Source organism: Scatophagus argus, chromosome 6 (assembly GCF_020382885.2).
Source record: "Scatophagus argus isolate fScaArg1 chromosome 6, fScaArg1.pri, whole genome shotgun sequence".
NCBI classification, from domain to species: domain Eukaryota; kingdom Metazoa; phylum Chordata; class Actinopteri; family Scatophagidae; genus Scatophagus; species Scatophagus argus.
In genome coordinates this window covers 20402610-20421894 of record NC_058498.1, presented here as the reverse complement: position 1 = coordinate 20421894, position 19285 = coordinate 20402610, and the positions used below count along the sequence as shown (strand labels likewise).

The following is a 19285-nucleotide window of genomic DNA, read 5'->3' as shown; positions in this document are numbered from 1 at the left end:
ATCAGAGTTATTTGTGGATAGTTTAGAAACCTCCCTCTAGGTTGAGCAATGACCAGTAAACACACCTTTATGTCTCAAATCGGTGGAGTGCTCCTTTAACATACATAAGTAAATAGTAAGGTGTCACGTTTCACATTTATTTACTGTACTTCATTAAAATTATTGGGAAAGAAAAATACAATTAATCAGTGCTCCAAAGTTGCTTGCCGTATTCCTACCTTTTTCGGAGAGAGAAGCAGTAGCACATAATCTCTTAATGTGATCAAAGAATCTCCTCTGGTATCCACACACTCTTTACTCTTATTGAATCAGATAAGACTCCAGATACCAAGGACTTGTGTAGCCTACTCACACTCCCAGTCTCCTACGGAGCTGTGGGCACAGGAGCTGCTCATCAGTATGCAAAACCTCAGCACCAAAATAAACTCTGTCTCCCAGAGCACTAAACAGCGCTGTGTGGTCTATTACTTCCTCATCTTACTCAGCTGAACAACATCAACACAGGTAAACTGATAGCAACTGTAGGTAAACTTGAGGAGGATGATATTAAGACTTTAACACTGATAGATACAGAGAAAACACCTTTGGTCTAAACAGTTAATAATAATAATGATATCAATTAATAACGATAATAATAATTATTATTATTCATTCCTTTAAATTTTTTGAAGTGTGTTAATGCTTCAACCTACATGAAATGGCATTGTTTTCCAGAGGAGGAGATTTTAGCCACCTACTCTCCAGGACCTGACATACAGGGCTAATATGATCAGGAATGCACAGGGCATTGCTGTGGATCGTATATTTTCTCTCTCAACAGAATGAGTCATGCGTGGTAATGGACTGGAGTCTGTGGAATTCAAAATACTGGACCTCTAAACCTCCTCATATGATCAATGCACTTTAATCTATGTCTGAATTGCGGGTAGGACCATTAAAATTAGCCACAGTTGTGAGAATTTGGCAAAAACAAGGGATCCAGCTTACAACGCCACTGCCATCTGAGGTAACTGGACGACACATTTTGGGGCACTCCACAAAATCAGAACAACAGCAACAGCCAGCAAACATTTACATCGGTGCTAAAATGTTTTATTGTGGTAAAACACGTGAAAATAATTGCTGTTATGCATAAATATCTATTCCTGATGCTTCTTGTTACAAATCTCTCACGTCCTTAACAGCAGCTAACACACATACCAGGGCGAAATGTGGCTGTAAAATGATTGTTTTTAACAGGGACTGTGTGCGTGCGTGATTGTGTAAGTGTGTGTGTGTGTGCGTTAGCTACTACTGCCCACAGAATGAATGTAGCTCCCACATTTTCGATGCAGAGCCGCAATAAATCCAACAAGTCAAACATAACTGCTACACTCAAGCCAACTTGGTACAAATTGTCTCACATTAACATTAACGTCTTGCCTGGACTGGACTCTGGTTTGTTACGTTATAATTAAGCGAGTTGTGTTGCCTTAGTGTTCTGTCGGATTCACAAAATACACAAAATCGCAAATTAGCTAAAAACAAACCTCAAGCTTGGTAACGTTGCCTTTCTCATGAGCTTGAAGAAGATACTGAGATTATACTGCGAGCTTAAAATTCTTAGCTTTATAATGACAAAATAAACTACTCACTCAGTCACTGTTTAGAATAAAATGATGGAACTGGGCCGATATATCCACCCACCAACGAAGATATTTTCATTGCAGCAGGCAGCTACAGTAACTGGATCGTGCGTTTGACAAGCTGCAGGCACATCACCAGGCAACAGTTTGAGTGGCGTGACGCCGACCAATTGAAAACAGGTAAAATAGTTGCTTATTCGAACGCCCCTTTATATGGACCAATCAAAGCTCAGAACGGCAATCAGTGGGCGGAAACTGTGTTGCGGTCTGAGGGTGTTTCGTATGATGTGGGATATTATTGTTCTAATTTCTCAATTACATAATTCACAAGATCACACCCTGCTTTTCAGCATGATAACATAATTTGTCTAAAGGACATATCAATTTACATATAGCATTAAAAAAAATTGCATTATAACGATGATACAAAGCAACCATATGTATAAGCAGACCCTACATTTGATAAGTCTTCCTCAAGGGTAGTGTGTAACATGTTTATACATGTTTATACCTCACCATTGTCTACAGGTTGTTGTATGAGGAGTGTATGATTAGGTTTTATAACATTTTCTTTCTCTCCTTAGAGGAAGCAGTGCAGTTTTGTTTCTTTAAGTGCCCCTTGATGACAAACTTTCTCCTATAGCCTATACAGAGGATTTGGTATGTAATAAACCTACAGACAGTCCTATGAAAAGTTCTCTATGGCCAGCAGGGATTTTTGGAATGCAAATTCCATCAAGTAGCTACTGAATTATATATGCAGATGGATGTAAAACCCTGTCATTTTTTATGTTTTTGGTAAATGCTAATTGTGTCTTTTCCGAATCATCATCATCAAAGATGGAAAATCAAAATCCCCTCTCTTCAATAAATTCTACATTGCAAAACAAAAAGAAAACTGCTGACAGTGTACCTAGTGCCCATGACCCCAGCCTCATTCAGAGTAAATGTGAGCTACTGACAGACATGCACTCTGGAAGATCTATACAGCTTTTTCCATGACTGTGTTATCACATGAAACCATGCTGCCACCCACAGGATGAACCTAAAACTGAGTAAATCAAGGCAGAGTCAACTGTGGTGTTTCAGATTTTCCTTGTCTATTGTAAGTATTTGCATGGGTGACTTAAGGTAAATGTACTTTAAATTGGGCTATCTGTGATCTTATTTTTAATCAACATAAAGGCATAAGGTCCACTGATCATCTCTTTTGTATTCAGTGGCTTCCAGGGAATCAGGGGTGATAATGTACCATCAGCTATCAGCATAAGGAGTTCATCTGACAGGATTTTATTTTATTTTTTTTACCACTGAGATACTCAGGACACTGAGATATTCTGCTGATTTGCCTAATGACTGATTCGATCTACATGTTGGCGAATGCAATCAACTAAAGTAACACCAATTAAAAAATATTATTCACACCAATGTAACTAATCACAATTATCTTAATAATATATCTTCCTAAAGTTTGTTTTAGAATGATAATGTGGTGATAACGTGATGAACTATCCCAGAGCACTTTTTGCAGCTCTAACACCTTTTAATCTGTCTGAGAGGTAGAGTGAAACTATAGCTCTGTGTGAAAATGTAGTAGTCTTACTGCAACTCCCTTTACACATTTCTCAGTAAAACTGCTCTAAATCATTTACAAATGGCATCCCTGTTGTTGCATCTCTCCACTGGCTTTCAATAAAATGTAGAATTAACTACAAAATCCAATTGATCACATTTAAGGCTCTACATGACCTCGCCCCTCATTATATTTCTGACCTCGTGTTACCATATTCTACTTCTCGACCTCTCCGTTCATCAAATGTCGACCTCTTTTCCATTCCCCATTCCAACCTCAAGACAAAAGGTGATCGTGGCTTTGCTGTGCTACCCCCAGCTCTCTGGAACACACTTCCCCAGTGCATTAGATCTGCTGACTCTGCGAACAGCTTTAAGAAGCTTTTACAAACCTGCATTAATAGACAAGCTTTTTGTTAATAAAACTCTATTCCAAAGGTTAGTGTTTGGCTCATTTTAATTGTATGTTGTTTTATTGTATTGTTTGTTGTTTTAATGTAGTTATGTACATGTACTTATGTACATATATGTGTTTTTATTTTACTTTTATTTTTATTTTACTTTTTACTTCCTCTTGTGTGAGGAACTTTGTAACTCTGTGTTTATAGAAGTGCCATATAAATAAAGATTTACTTACCCACTTACCCACAAACCAGTGATGAAGATTTTTATCAGTTTCTGCAAGAAACATGAGAAATAGGTGCATTACTGCTCATGCAGAAAATACATAATAAGGAAATCTTTGTAAAGAAGTTGTGCTTTATGTAAGATAAAATCTATTCTATCTTTCAACCAGTTTTGGGAAGGTGTGACAGCTTTTCTGCCTGGTTGGTAATCCTCAGTCATATGTCACAGCACTGACATGCGGTAGAGCAGTGACTCAGTACTAAGTACAGTAACAAACTGCAGTTTGAAATGGAAATAACAGGACTTTCTTTAACCCCTTTTCTTTAAATTAAAGCAGATAATTCCTCTAATGGTGTTCATGCTGCTTGATAAATTTTGTCTATACATAAATATTTTAAAAAGGTCCATATTGTGATAATTTACGTCATCTACATCATCAGCCTAGTGGAGAATAAACAAAGGATTATGGAAAAACCACTGACACAACAACCACAACATCAGCAAGGTGAAAGATACACTCAGATCCTCTGTTTCAGTAAAAAAAAAAACAATTAAATATTAAAATATTAATATATGAAACAATGTAATATTTGAAGTAAAAGTAAACAAAGACTATTTCATTCAAAATGTTACTTAATTAAAAGTACATGTTTATCATTGGTAAATGTACTTAAAGTATCAAAAACAAAAATGCTTGATGCAGAAAGTGTTGATATATTGATACTGATCTATAGATAATTTGTCAAATTATTGAATTATTATTACTGATGCATTCAAAGTACAATTTTACTTTTGTGGTTAGTCAAGATGTAGTTATTTTCAATTATGTTACATGTTTGAGATAATTTAATCCCAGATGCCTTATATTTTATGAGATGATTAGGTGATTAGAATCTTCATTTGAAAAGTAACAATAACTGCCAGATAAATGTAAAGTGAGTAGGACTAGAAGTTTGAGTGAGCAAAAAAATGATAAGCTGCAAGGACCTTAAATTTGCAAGCCTACTTATGTAGAGTGAAAAGACTTTAAACGTTCTTTGTATAATTTTAAAATTAAACAAATTTTGGTGCCCTGTTTTCTGTTTTCATTTTCATTGAATGTATATTTTGTTGCTCCATGTCACTTCCATTGTTTCTACTATACCACTGAACCATATTTAAAAATTGACACTTTAGGCTCCATATTGTGAGAAAAATCTTGAAAAAAACTTTATAGGAAAATTGTGGGCGGGGGAAAACACAAGAGTTTGAAACTGACGTGGATAGTAAATCTGAGTCATGTCCTGCTATCTGGCTTGTGTGGTGACTTGCTTGGTGACATATATAGAAATGTCACCAACTTTCATGGAAACTGTTTATTTATATTGGATTGTCGTTTTTTCTTTTTTTCTTTTGTTTTGTTTTGTTCTATTTTGCCTAGTTTTTTTTTTTCGATTATCTTGGCCTGAATTTTACAAAATGTCAAAATTAATTTTAGGATTCTATATTATAATATTAATTATCCATATTATTCTATTCTATCATTCAGCATGTTTAACGTGCTATCTAGTATTCTCTGTTTAAAAAGAACAGCAATTCTCTTAAATAAAATTTGTTTGCTTATTTACTTTAAAAATATTTTTGTACTTTATTGGTTCTCCCTCGCGTTATTTTTAACTCTTCAACGTGATGCTAGTGGTCAAAATTTTCCTTGGCTTCATTATGATTTTTATTTATTTATTTTTTTAACATTGACGGAGCATTTTGATCAGTTTTGAACCTCAGCAGGAGAAAGACCTTGTAAAGAAGAGAGAACGTGAAGATGGATGACTAGTATCAGTTTTTATAATCCAAACTCACAGCCCGAGTAGTCTAAATGCTGATTGGATGAAATGAATAAACCTTTGCCCGATTGGCTGTAATGTGAGTATTGTGAGAATTAATTGGCCTAAATTCTGCACACTCAGTCTGTCTCGCTGTTTTGCTTGTTTGTGCTCGCTATAGTGTACTATCTTTGGCATAAATTACATGCGTGTAAGCATACACTACATTCGTGAAAAAATGGCAGCTGACGATTAGAGAAAAGTGTGTGGATCTTCACTCGAAAAAGGACGGCAATTGTAAGTTTTTTTTCCAGACTAAATAATATAGAGTTTTGGTAGAATGTCATATAAAGCTACACGACCCTGGTTCTGTATAATTATCCTCGATAATATGGAAGAAACTGCTCCCAGAGGGTTAACGTTAACGCTAAGGTTAGCCAACCTAGTTATTAGCCAGCAGTGGCTAGCAAATCAAGCAGTCCTAGTTGTCAACATTGGGTCCAGACTATTACCTGGAATCGTACAGCGTTATTCATCAGATACAGTGTCCCAAAGTAAAGGTACAATATCTACAATAAAAGCCTTTTTTAGTGTAACGTTGTATCTCAACTAAATTGACGGTACAACGTCACCCATCTCGGAAATTTGCTAGCTGTTAGTTTCCAAGTTAACATTAAGAAGGCTGATGTGAGATGACACTATTAGCCAGCTAACAGTTAACGTTGATAACGTTAGGTAACGTTATGTTAGCTAGAGAAGGTTAGAAAAACATTGGAAAGTGGGCAGATAATTCTCCCTCGTTATGGGCAACATTTTTCTTAGGTTAAAATGTCTAATGTAAAAACAGTCCAGAAATGTAACGAATTAGTCTCATGAAACGGTAACGTTAGCTTCATTATAGCTTACTAGTCATCCAAAATGGCTAATTTTAGCGTCAGTGTTAATGAGTTAGCCTGTGTTGTTACTGTAAACGGGTACTTGACGTTGAAAACACGCAGTCCTGTTTTCTTCGTTTAACACTTCAAGATATAGTACGCCTGTTTTATTAAGTCAATAACGTCAATTCCCTAGTGTGTCGATCATCAAGTCCGTAGATGACATATCAGCACTAAACTCAAATTTGGATATGCGGAGGGAATGCACCATACACACACAAGTTAAGTGCAGTGTGACATGGACTGTCCCCGTACATCACAGGCCTGCCCTTACAATGTTAAACCTCACAAGAAAACCCACCATGTTATAGGCTTCCCGTCTCCGTGGGAGTGTCCATTACTGGAATAATACACTACTGTACACGAAAGAAGTTGTGATGTGTAATACTTTACGAAAAAAGTCAGTTTTCCCTATGCTAAAGGCAGTACACTGTAACTTACCTTTCTGGTTTCCTGTGATTTCCCCGCTGCATGCTCTTTTCATCGGTTGTTCTTCTTTTTTCTTTCTTTTTTTTATGGACGGGCTGAATATCACTATAATTGAACTTCCACTTTACTAAGTCCACTGAGATAAAGCATAGCATCAGTAGTAATTTTGTATAAAGTCATTAAAAACCATTCAGGTAATTACAAGCAACAATAACATAGATAGATAGATAGATACTTCATTGATCACGACGGAATTAACATGTAATAAGTGAAAACACAGAATATTTGAAAATGTGTGTAGTAAATTTTTGTTGTCCTCATCTATGCACCAGTGCTAAAATCAATTTACATTGTGCCTTTGAATTGTTTGACAATTATTTGTCCCAAACCCAAAGACTTTTCATTTGCTATCATAAATGACCAAGGAAAAAAAGCAAACCCTTACATTTAAGAAGTTGGAAGCAGCAAATATTGGACATTTTTGCTTGAAAAATGACCGATAGGAAAAATAGTTGGCAAGAAATTTTCTTTCAGTCAATTTATTGATTAATTGTTGCAGTTCTATTCTAGAAATGTAAAATTGTGTGTTTGGGACTATTCTAGTCTGACCAAACAAGTCGTTTTAACAATTTTGAAACACCATCTTTAATGCTATTTTCCATTGATCCATTTGCCAGGGTTAGAAACGGAAAGTGAAAATAATCATCAATTAAACCACTTTTTGCCTTAGTATGGTATACAGACAGCTGATTTCTACACAGCTCTCCAAATGACATAGACTATATAGACAAAAGTATTGGGACATACCTTATTATTATTGAATTCCGGTGTGGTACGGGGCTGTTTTTCGTCCAGCATCAATGTCTGACCTCACAAATGCTCTACTGCATGAATCAGTAAAAATTCCCACAGAAACACCCCAAAATCTTGTTGAAAGCCTTGCCAGAAGAGTGGAAGCTGCTGTGGCTGCAAAGCTGTCTGTGTATTTAGAGTGCGATAATGAATCTTCTTGAAAATAGTTTGTGTATACTGTGTGTGTCTGTGCTGCATTTCACATGAAATATTTTCACCTTTAATACTCGTAGAGCGAAGCTACACAGGCACAGAAGCAAAGCATACAGACTCACCATTGCTTGTCATTGTGGACGTGTCACCATTGATTATCAGCCACCATGGGAAAAACTCCGCTAAAAGGCAAGAACATGTCTTTCTATTATGCTTGATTTAGACTTTGAACACACATTAAGTGAAAACACCTGCGTGGGTGTAGAGTGGGACTTTAGGGACTTTATACAGCTTCATTTGTGTCATTATGGTTACCTTCAAGAGCTTACTGAAGAGATTAGAGTTTTTAAGTAATTATTTTCTGTGCCATCTTCTGTGATGACTCTTAAGGATTCAGTACAATATTTTGCAAATTATTGCACACAATCCTTTGAAACTGTATTTTACTTACATTGTAAAGATTTGTCAGAATGATTTAGTATTTTCATACATTTATAAAATTGCTTTTATGCTCTTTTATATACTTTCATCATTTTTAGATCAGAAAGATGGCAAAAAGGAGAAACCGGGAAGGACAGTTCCACTAACAGGTATAACCCCTGCAACAACTAAAGGTGAACTTTTTATTTGATATTTTGTGATGTGTTTTCCTTGATTCTATAGTCTTATCCCCTTAGATTGTTTTGGTTTAACACAGGAGGAGCTGTGTTGGGTGCTTACATTATCAGTGCCCCATAATCATTTTACATTAACTTTATAAATTACATTTGTTTGTTATAGAGAGGCAAATTCCCCCATTCAAGGAATACTCTACCTGCAACTAGCTTTGGCTCACCAACAGACTTTCTCATAGACTTGGCTATTTTTGGCTCTCTGTACTAACCTCAAAATTCAGGCAGCAGGTGACCTCTCATTAGCTGTCTAGTAATCTTAGCATAGGTTGCATTTAATGGCGTTTTTTGCAGTAAGAACATTTACTTTTTTATGCTTTTCCCTTTAGACGCTTTCAGCTGGGAAGAATATCTCAAAGAAACATCATCCGTACCAGCTCCACCAAGCTGTTTTCGCCAGGTATGTCCTCCTGTAATTTTGAGGTGCTTAATATTTACCAGGGCCCTGTGGTGGAGACCTCTTCCTGCACTTAAATGTACAATTAAGTCAAATGTAAGTAATTGGGTAAGAATTTGCAGAACGTTAGTTGGATATAACAGTGCATATCAGTTTATCTTTCAGTGATTTCTTTGGATTGTTTGAATTAAAGTTAAAGTGTGTTTTGTTTAGTATGTATTTGAGCGGTGCTTACAGTATCTGCACATTTTCTCAATATCTGCAGGCTAGAGTCCCACCCTCCAATGATTTCAAGGTGGGAATGAAGCTTGAAGCCCATGACCCACGCAATTCCACTTCAGTTTGTATTGCCACAGTAATGGGTTTAACTGGGGTTCGTCTGCGTCTCCGTCTGGATGGAAGCGACAACAGCAATGACTTCTGGAGACTGGTAGACTCCTCTGATATTCAACCTATTGGCACCTGTGAGAAGAATGGAGACATGCTGCAGCCACCTCTGGGTAAGAAAGTCAGGGAGGTGGGATGGAAGTACGTTGTTGTTGTGTTGTTGTTGTCAGTTACACTTGTGTGATGACAGTAAAGGAAATATTTCAATATCCTTAGCTGTGGCTCTCCATATAACAGAACAAATGATTTACCATGGCATATTTTTCATTCAAAATGACACTTGTTGCCGTGACAAGGTAATAAAACTTGTGCAACTGTAAAAGAAGAAAAGGTTCACTGATAAAATTCTTGTGATTAAGTGCTGTAGAAACTGTCACTTTGTTGTGAAAGAAAATTTTCCTGCAGGTATCAGTTACTATGGTTCTTATTGATTTTGTTTGGATTTGTTGAAAGAACCTAAAAGCAGCAGCATAATTGACTATAATCTTTTGTTTATATTGAGTAATTACAGTAGCAAGGTAATAAAGTTACGCACATGGATGTGTGTATGTGTGGGTGGGTGTGTGTGTGGGTGTGTGTGTATTTGAAAGTAATGAAACTTCCCACAGGTGTATTTTATTCACCTTGACTTTGACAGCGTTTAACATTGATGCCAAACAACGTTATGTTACCTTGAAGAATTCATAAGAAAGAAGTACATTTAGAAATGCAGTCCATTGAACACTGTGTTTATCTGCAAAAATTATGCTCATTCCACCTGAAAGAAAAGGTTAGCAAAAGATGGAAATTACTCATAAAGTCACACAGTGTGCTAATACAGCTGAATATTTGTGTTGTGAATTAGCTTTTCTCTCTGTCATTTTAAATTTTCTCCTGTAGGATTTCGGATGAATGCTTCCTCATGGCCCATGTTTCTGTTAAGAACCTTAAATGGAGCCGAGATGGCACCAGCAACAGCCTTTAAAAAGGTATATTAAGCTTTGAAAGCCTTTGTTGCACAAACAGTACGCTACCATCTTATTAACAGTGCGCATACTCAAAAACTGTCACAATGAGGATGTTGCGCTCATTCCAGGAACCCCCAAGACCCACCCAGAACAATTTCAAGCCAGGCATGAAGCTGGAGGCTGTGGACAAGAAGAATCCGTACCTCATCTGTCCTGCCACCATAGGAGAAGTGAAGGGCGATGAGGTCTTCATCATGTTCGATGGGTGGCGGGGTGCCTTTGATTACTGGTGCAAGTATGACTCCCGGGACATCTTCCCTGTGGGTTGGTGCTCCCTCACCAAGCACAGCCTCCAGCCACCAGGCAACAGTGGTAAGTGTTACCCTCTAGGTGGCAGCACAGCTGTGCATTTAGATTGAGGTTTTTATTCTGTTGTTTGTAATCAGTATCCCCACACACATTTGGGACATTGCACCCACAGCTATAATAATATAAACACAATAAACATTAGTTATCTGTTTTTGTTTCTTGGTCTGACAGGGTAAAATACACTCAGCCTAATCGTTAACAGGTGCTGGACATACAGTAGAAGAACACATGAATTCTACCTCTTGATCTACGTACAGTCTGATAACACATATTGACACATCTTCCAGATGTGAAGTCTGATTGGAAACATTTCTGTATTAGTAGAGGTATGAACTCGGATTTACAGTTCAGATGAGTGGTTTGATAACTGTTGCTTCAAGGATTGTACAGGGGCTTCTGATGTCTCTACAGCTGGGTTGGTGGTGTTGATGTTGGTACAGTAGTTGTTCTGGAGAAATCTGTATTTTCCTGGTTAAGTTAAAATTTGTTAAGCTCTTTTCCATGCTGTGTTGTTTAACACATGACATGGTTATTCCTGATACATAAGGGTTTCTTTTCTGTAGTGCTTGTAGAATCTCCACAGTGGCTGCACTGGGAAGAATGTTTGATTGTCATGAACACTGAGCCAACAGTCGTGGCAGGCATGCTGTGTTGCATGTGAAACTCTGCAGATACACCGTGGAGTCCTGTCGGAGTGTTTGCATGTCTGTGATTGGTTGTGGGGGCGTGGAACAGGCAGGATTACAAGTGGGAGGAATGAACAAGGAGGATTTATGTTCTTCACATCACACCTGTTTACATGGAAAAAATATATTTACATAAAAGCTGCTCAGTACAGTCCCTGACTTTTGTTCAACCCCTTTTTTGTACGAGACTGGATGGTGAATATGAGATTATCAACCACAAACCACATGAAAAACATGCAAAAAGCGGTTACTACAACTCTACTCTACTTGTTTTTAAACATACTTGTACCTACTCATATATGAGTGCTTATATAGCCTTTAAAAAATGTTTGGAGGGCGTATGAAAAGCACACGCATCCTTCCCCTGCCACCCTATGCTCGTTTTTTTTCTCCATCTAATACTGATCAGTCGGCTTTCTCCAACTCCTCCATCATCCTGTGCTTTGTTTTGAGCGGGTGTTGAGTTTTGGAGGAAGATTTATTTTACTCTGTGTGGGAATTGTCAGTGAATTCTTGAGGACGTACAGAAACAGAAAAATATTTACTAGCGGAGTAAATGGGCTGTTGCTCTGCGTGGGTATGTGTTGGTGTAAATGTTTTTCGTTTCAGGCCGGTGAGTTACACTTTTACTCTGTGTCAGGTCTTGGCTAAAGGCATTTGTTTTGTTTGTAGAATGAACCAGCATTCACAGTCTATATACTGGTGATGAAAAAGGCTGAAATGCTGAATCATTTTATTGATGGTGAAAGTATTGTGTGCTTGAATTGTGTGTATTCAAGATTTAGGTATCATTCTGCACCATTTGTGTGGTATTATTATTTCTTCTCTTCAGATGTGTATGATCTTTATCTTTGGGATTATATTCATCTATTTAGCTGCATTTGCTGTACAAATGAGCTTTTTTGTTTTTTGCTGGGAGTCCTGTGAGCTTCAACAATGTTCAGAATATGGCAGAGGTGTGAGATAGAGTCACAAATTGGATGAATTAAGACTTGCCTTGACAATATCAAAACAGTCTTGCTACAAATGTTACGCAATAAAAACATATGCTGAGAGTATCTGCTGTGTTTTGGTATCATTTATGGCCTTGCTTCTTCTGTCCTTTGCTGTCTGTTTTTGACACATGAGATTGACACACGCAAGGAGAGGGGCTTCATGGTGCATTCAGGTACACCTTGTAAACTCTGAAATCTAGATCCCCTTGTATGGCAAAGTGCGTGGGTGCCAACATGGACTTCAGGGTGCATTCAGATGCACCTTGTGAACAAACCACCTCAACAAAAACAAATTGCAGTATGCAAAATGTTAGTGTTGGAAATTGGAAAAGACAGAGATGCAACAACTTCCAGCTTCACTAATTACAACCACTCGTTGGAAACTAATATATATAAGAGAAGCCTTTTAGTACACAGATAGCATAGTCAGGATCCATTCAGTGACATGCAGTTTATGGACATTGTACTTCTGTAACGCAGTAAAGAATTTTATTGCAAAATTATATTCTTTGCACAGTCTCACAACCCACATTAAATGAGGTGCTGGGCCAAATTTGGCCCATGAACCTTGAGTTGTCACATATGTTACATGCAAGTCCATGCCAGAACAATTATGCACAGAACCCGTAAGTCAGAAAGCAAGTAATTTTGAAGTGTACGACATAAATTGGAGCACTTCCCTTCCTTCTTCCAGTAATGAGATGCCTCTTTCCAAATGGCACGAGACCATCTCTTTACTTTGACTGTAATCCCAGCCACCAACAGCAGCACTGCGGTGATCTCCGTGTCAACAGATAATAGCATGATTTGTCTTTCTAATTAGCCAGCAGAGACTATACAGTGATTGGAAAATTGCAAACCAATACTCATTTCTATAATCCTCTCATTTTGGACATCATCATAGTCAATCTACAATCCACGGAGCCAACAGGCCACTGTTAATGCTATGCCCAAAATCTTTTCTTTCTTTTTTTATGTCCATGTCTGTGTTTTTACTTTTAGTTACCCTGCCAAAGAACCTGCAGATTCTCCAGGTGTCACCCTCCAAGCCCAACAGGCGTTCCATGCAGTCCCCCTACAGACTCCCCCATCCTCTGCCCCCTCTGCCCGTCAGGAAGGGGGTAAGAGGTCGTCGGCCAAAGAGTGAGACCATCGCTCTGCTCAAAGCTGTGGCAGAGGCAGCAGCTGCCCAAAACGGGAGTGTACCTGAAAACACACAGCTGGTACCGCGGCCTCACAAGAAGAGAGGCCCCAAACCTGGAAGCAAGGTGAGACGCTGCTGAACGATTGGAAAAAAAAGAGCGATATTTAAATGCTGAGTGAGTACGTCTTGTTTATGTTAAAGTGTATTTTCAAATGATTGTGTGTTTCTCAGAGAAAGTCCAAGATCCTCCAAAGTCCAGCACAACTGCCCAGCATTCAGGTCCCGCAGGAAGGCCCACCCAGCCTCAGCTCTGTGGTTTCAACAGGTAAGGATTAATGCTTGTTTGCTTCTCAAAGTTCGTTCTTGTATGTTTTACACTTACTTAAAGCTATCATTAGAAAATTTAATTTGTCCTCTGCTTTTCTTGTGTGTTGTTCCAGTGTGTGTCTATGTGAATAAGCATGGAAATTGTGGTCCCCACCTGGACAGGAAGCAGATGCAACATCTGCCTGATCACTTTGGACCAGGGCCAGTGAATGCTGTGCTTCAGCAGGTGGTCCAGTCATGTATAGACTGTGCATACCAACCTAAAGTACTGCTCAGTGCTCTGCAGACTCATTCAGGAGGAGGAGAGATTGTCAGAGGTAGACTCACACACACAAACCGGTTGCTGGAAGTGTCTTCCCTCTCAAATAGTAGAGGCAGTAGAATAACATGCTCATTAGATGATCTGTACGAGTGGCCCATGTTGACCAATAAAACGTGCTGTCCTTCATCCCAGTGAGAACAGATGGTGGGGTTCGTGTGGTCAAACTACCAGCAGCCTCCAGTGCTTCTTTTGTGCTGCGGTTCTTGGAGACTATGTGTCGCCACCTGCAGTGCGACAACCTGTTCAGCAGCCAGCCGTTCAGCCACTACACTGCTTATGACAGGACCAAGTCAGGTAACCCCTGCATGCAGTCATAAGAGGGATTTCAGGGAGGAATATAGCCTACACATGTATACTCCAGACCTTGTAAAGAACTTGAAAACATTGGCTTTAGAAATGAATCTTATCTGATTATCTTTGTGCCGCGCTGTAGTGTGTATGCACATACAGTAGACTATGAACTAAAATCAGTTATGTCTGTGTTTCAGTGAAAGAAGAGGCGTTGGACGCTCCGTCTCTGGCTCGGGGCAGTAAACGGAGTCTCTCTGGAGTCTCCCCGCCGTACGCAGCCCCTCTGTCACCTAAACATTTACGTGCTGAAGCTCACCCTTCAGAAGGTACAGCTTTTATGCTTGTTTTAATTTATGAGAGACATAACTAACTGAGGAGTTTGCATTTTTAAGTCAAATTTGGCTGCAGTGCTTCACTTCTTAAACTTAATACTATACTACAGATTCCAGCAAATGTGTTTTAAAATGTTCATTATTTGCCTCACACTTAATACGAGCAAGCAGATCTGACATCAGCCGCCCTGTGCTATGCTCACTGCATGTAGCCTGCCTGTTGTCTCCAGATATTTTTTTGGCAGTCAAGCATTCGCCCATCACAGCTCATATGATCCAAAGGATTATTCAGTAGAGGGGCCGGCTGTGTTTATTTTGGAAACAACATTATAAGCATGTTTTATGTCAAATTATTATACCTCCAAGCCATTGGCTCACCAGAAGTTTGTGTTGTATAATATGCCAAAAAGTTTTCTCTTGATATACTGCAGTGTGGATGCTAGTTGATTGCTCAGCGCTAGTGTCAGAGTTGGCGCTAACGTGGTGAACGATGATACTATAATGAGTGGCACATGTTTCTGGATTAGGCCTGCTAGTCCCTGCTGTATAGTGATTTGCAGGTTAATTTGTTCCATATGTCATCCTGAGTTGTGAAGGCCTGCAGTACTTCTGCTCTTCAGTGACAGTGACCTCATGCCTTCATAACAAAGTGAGGGAGAGAGCAGATACAGTAGCATCCTACAAGTCCACATGTTAGCGCCCCCTTTCCCTGACATTCAGTCCGTCATGACTGATCCCTTTAGTTCGTATCAGTTGTACTTGGATACTGTCTATAAATCAAAGTTGTGTTTCTGACCAGTTTACCATCACATGCATATATGGGCCATTGTCTCAAATTCATATGAAAGTATGTGAGAGAAGCTTTTAAAGAATGACATTCAGACGTCACTCGTGTTTCTCTCTCCAGCAGAGACCCTGCCCCACGAAGAGAACGGCCTAATGAAGGAGCAGCGCTACATGGACTCAGCCTCCAACTCCATGACTCCTCGACCACAAATGGTGCGCAGTTCCTCGGAGTACCACTCTCAGGCCAGCAGCCTTTACCACCCTGGCAACGGCACACCCATGCGCCGCCTCTCCTCAAACGCTGCAGAGCTCAGCTCCACACAACCTCTGAGACGAGTTGAAGGTAAGAACCTGTGGAACTAACCGACTCTATTCAAACACTTTATTTCTGCCTCACATGCTCAATGTGTGTGTGTTCTGCTTTGGTAGCAGCCAGCTCCACCACAGGTCCTGAGGTGCTAGCGTCTGAGCGGGACAGCCTGCAGCTCCCCAGTAAAAACCCTTCCTCCTGGTCCATTGAAGAGGTGATGCAGTTTGTGCGGGACGCCGACCCTACAGCTTTAGCTCCACATGCTGAACTATTTAGAAAACACGTAAGTTAACTTTTACTATTTAAAAATGTGGGACTTAAATTTTGAGTCTAAGGCTACAAGCTGTTTTTTGGTCTATCATTATTTACTGTTGATCATTTGTTTCCCTACTTGGTATTTTAATATGAGTCCCATTCTTGGTTTCCGCAGGAGATTGATGGAAAAGCTCTGATGCTGCTGCGGAGCGACATGATCATGAAGTACATGGGTCTAAAACTGGGGCCTGCACTGAAGTTATGCCATCACATAGAGAGGCTGAAACAAGGCAAACTGTGAGAGGAGCCAGGACAGCCCTGTCCCTGCCAGACCCCTGAGCAATAAGCCCTGGAAGAGCCAGCGTTTGGACACAGACTCATGGGGCATGCAGGGGCTACGTGTTACTGTAGACTGCACCTCAAGGGACTGACTAAGATGTTACAACTTCATCCTGACTTCCAGAGTGGAGAAAGTGTGCCGTGCATTGCTGACACATTACCTCATCCCCTCATCAGTGAACAAAAAGCTGTTCAAGTCTAACAGACGCCATTTGACTTTATGAAATCCAAAGGAAAAGAATCCCTGTAGTGTTTACATTGCATAGCACATGTGCACACGTGGACACATTTTTTTTACGAGATGAAATCTTTTGATCCTGGTTTTGGATCCCCAAAGATGGAGAATGTTTCTTCTTATATAATGTTTTTATTATTGTTGAATTTCCAGTTAATAAGGAAGAGTCGATATACTGAAAAAAAACAACAAAAACAATAAACCCATCAGATGTTCTTCCCCGTGCTCATCAAGAGAATTTGGATGCTTGCTCGTGTGTAGCTGTTTTCACTCCTCACATGTTTGCCTCAAGCATGGGTACATCCGCCTGCTAGAAGAATGCTACTGTCACTGCATTCCATTTCGCTCACACAACACTAGACGGGTGTTTTTATTTGCTTAACGTCGCCAGCATCCTGGCGGGGATCATGTTGTATTCATGACAATTTTTATTGAAGCTCACCTTTTCTACGAATCGTCCTGCAGGCTCATCATCTGCCGTGTGGCATGATGTATCATTGTGTCTTAGTGGGCCCGATGTTGCCTCCCACTGGTCCCCATGCAGTTCTTATCTTCGTCAAACCGTTTGTATGCCAAGCTCTGAGTGAACTTAGAAGATGTGGGTTTATCTATTTCAATGGACAGATTGTTAAGGAAGTGCAAATCCAACATTTCTAAGGGCTTTCTGTGTTTAGTTTTGATGTAATATTTTTATCAGTCGTAATCATGTAAGCTCGTCCACCTGCGACCTCAGTGTTGTCACTTTTGACCGTTTCAATCACTGTTAGCAATGAAAACAGATGTGTACAGTTTTATGGGTTTAACCATGAATATCAGCAACAGAATGTACATTTTGTAGAAACTTAATATTTTAAGGAAATCATATACATAAGTTAGAAATGTGAAGATAGAGGGGATGGGGATGTGGTGAATATTTCACAGTGGGTACCATTCTGCTTTTTATTACTAAACACAACGCTTTTAGTTCAGATACTCCAGTAATAGACTCTGCCTTGCTTTACCTATGACATTTCTCAGGTTTATGTGGTCTTTGTTAGTACAAGCTTTTGTAGCATACTGTTTATAATATACTTAACTGAATTTTCCTGTTTTTCTCTTCTTTGATTTAAAAAGACTTGTGCCATATGATATTCAACACAGGATCGAAGTACTGTTCATTTCCCTCTCTTGCATCTTCTTTTTAAGTACTTGAAAAATGTGTGTTGCAAAAAGTCACTTGTCCATTACGTCACACCAGATAAACAATATGTGTTTATGATGTTGTGTATTTCCTTTTTTTTTTTTTTATAAACCTACCAAAAACAAAGGTTGCACGTGTTGTTTGTGACCATGACGGTATTTAGACTGAGGAGGTATTTGCACAGAGAAGAAAAAAGAAACAACAATATGTAATTTGTCGGCTGATTTTAGAAAATTTACGCAGGACTTCATTGTCCAGCTCATATAAAATGAGTTCTTTGCACAGTAAGAACTACAAAGAACAAGAATCAGAAAGTCCGACATTTCCAACATTAAATTCACATCAGTCTCTGTGACGTTTGTTTTGAAACGTTACCTCTCAAGTCTAAGAAATAAGCCAGACCTGCTCGTGTTTATTTATGACATTAAAATATAAGAAAAGAAAATGTCAAAACAATTTGAAAACATGTCAGAGACTTTGAAAAAAATGATTTTGGTTCATCATAAACCATAAAGTCCATGTGTAATACAACAAGTGTCTTGGGCAGAACATGCACTGTACCAAGAGGGACTGGTGTTATCAGACTGTCTGCAGTGAACAATGCAGTGGAACCAAACTAATGGGCCAATAAGCACTCTGAATTTAAAACACTTTATGTTCCACCATCAGTGCTGAAAACTAAGCTCCACGCTGCTTTTTAGCTCGGACTTCGATAAAAATCCCAAACACTGAAGTACTTCTAAATGGCTTAATGTCTCATCTGTAGAAAAGGATGTGATGCTATGTAAGAAAACATCAGTACACTTCACCTTTTTGCCTCACTGACAGTTCACGTCGTGTGTGTGTTTATACTGAATTTATTGTATACATGAGAGAACACAGTTTAGAACCAGTTTACAGTCACTGACCTGACTCCTTGATCAGACAGCTTTAATGAATAAATTCTGACATGACAGTACAGTCACATGACTGCACGTTCACGTCCAGTAATTCCACAAAGATAATTTTTATTATATATAATTATTATTTTCAGGTGATTATCACCATTGACACCAATGAAAACGTAATTAGGAATATTTTATTAACCCCCTGCCAATAGACCCCCCCTAAATCCTACACACTAAATATATAAATAGATTTTATTAATTTATTTATCACAAAACCAAGATTCCTTTACAACAAAAAGGAGCACACATCTTTACTGCATGGACTGTGTTTGCGTCACAGCAAGGAACCAGAAATGTTGCAGTCTGCTTCAGTAGACTTCGTCTGCCAGTTTATCTTAATTCCTCTTTTGCTTACTGCAAAGGGCAAAAT

The 19285-nt window shown here is 38.9% G+C and overlaps 2 protein-coding genes across 10 annotated transcripts in view; one reads left to right on the top strand and one right to left on the bottom strand.

Annotated features, from left to right (window-relative positions):
* Positions 1–1785, bottom strand: part of LOC124060649 (cyclin-dependent kinase-like 5) — a 34837-nt gene extending 33052 nt beyond the window's left edge. For 4 of the 6 annotated variants that reach the window (XM_046391852.1, XM_046391856.1, XM_046391857.1 and 1 more), the window contains exon 1: positions 1635–1785. The gene's annotated coding sequence lies outside the window, so the exon portion shown is untranslated. Of the gene's footprint in view, positions 1–218; positions 437–1529 lie in introns of those variants that run through there. The other 2 variants (XM_046391853.1, XM_046391855.1) reach the window with 2 other exon arrangements.
* Positions 1786–5782: 3997 nt separating this feature from the next.
* Positions 5783–18094, top strand: LOC124060756 (sex comb on midleg-like protein 2). 4 transcript variants are annotated; one of them, XM_046392042.1, is made up of 15 exons: positions 5783–5923; positions 8076–8184; positions 8535–8585; positions 8996–9066; positions 9329–9563; positions 10330–10418; positions 10526–10769; positions 13450–13715; positions 13823–13916; positions 14032–14235; positions 14373–14534; positions 14729–14857; positions 15771–15992; positions 16079–16242; positions 16390–18094. In XM_046392042.1, the coding sequence occupies exons 2-15, from the start codon at positions 8163–8165 to the stop codon at positions 16513–16515; spliced, it is 2079 nt and encodes a 692-aa protein (XP_046247998.1). In that variant the 5' UTR covers positions 5783–5923; positions 8076–8162; the 3' UTR covers positions 16516–18094. The 4 variants fall into 4 exon arrangements, with proteins under 4 accessions (XP_046247998.1, XP_046247996.1, XP_046247997.1 ...); XM_046392040.1 differs by having other exon boundaries at positions 8535–8609; positions 15774–15992; XM_046392041.1 differs by having other exon boundaries at positions 8535–8609; positions 16082–16242.
* Positions 18095–19285: the final 1191 nt, after the last annotated feature.

Bases quoted from the DNA above. Each gene is read 5' to 3' on its own strand.
- LOC124060756 (XM_046392039.1), top strand. From the start codon at position 8,163: ATGGGAAAAACTCCGCTAAAAG. The intron at 13,716-13,822 runs GTGAGACGCTGC...TGTGTTTCTCAG, and splicing joins GCCCCAAACCTGGAAGCAAG to AGAAAGTCCAAGATCCTCCA. The intron at 14,858-15,770 runs GTACAGCTTTTA...TTCTCTCTCCAG, and splicing joins TGAAGCTCACCCTTCAGAAG to CAGAGACCCTGCCCCACGAA.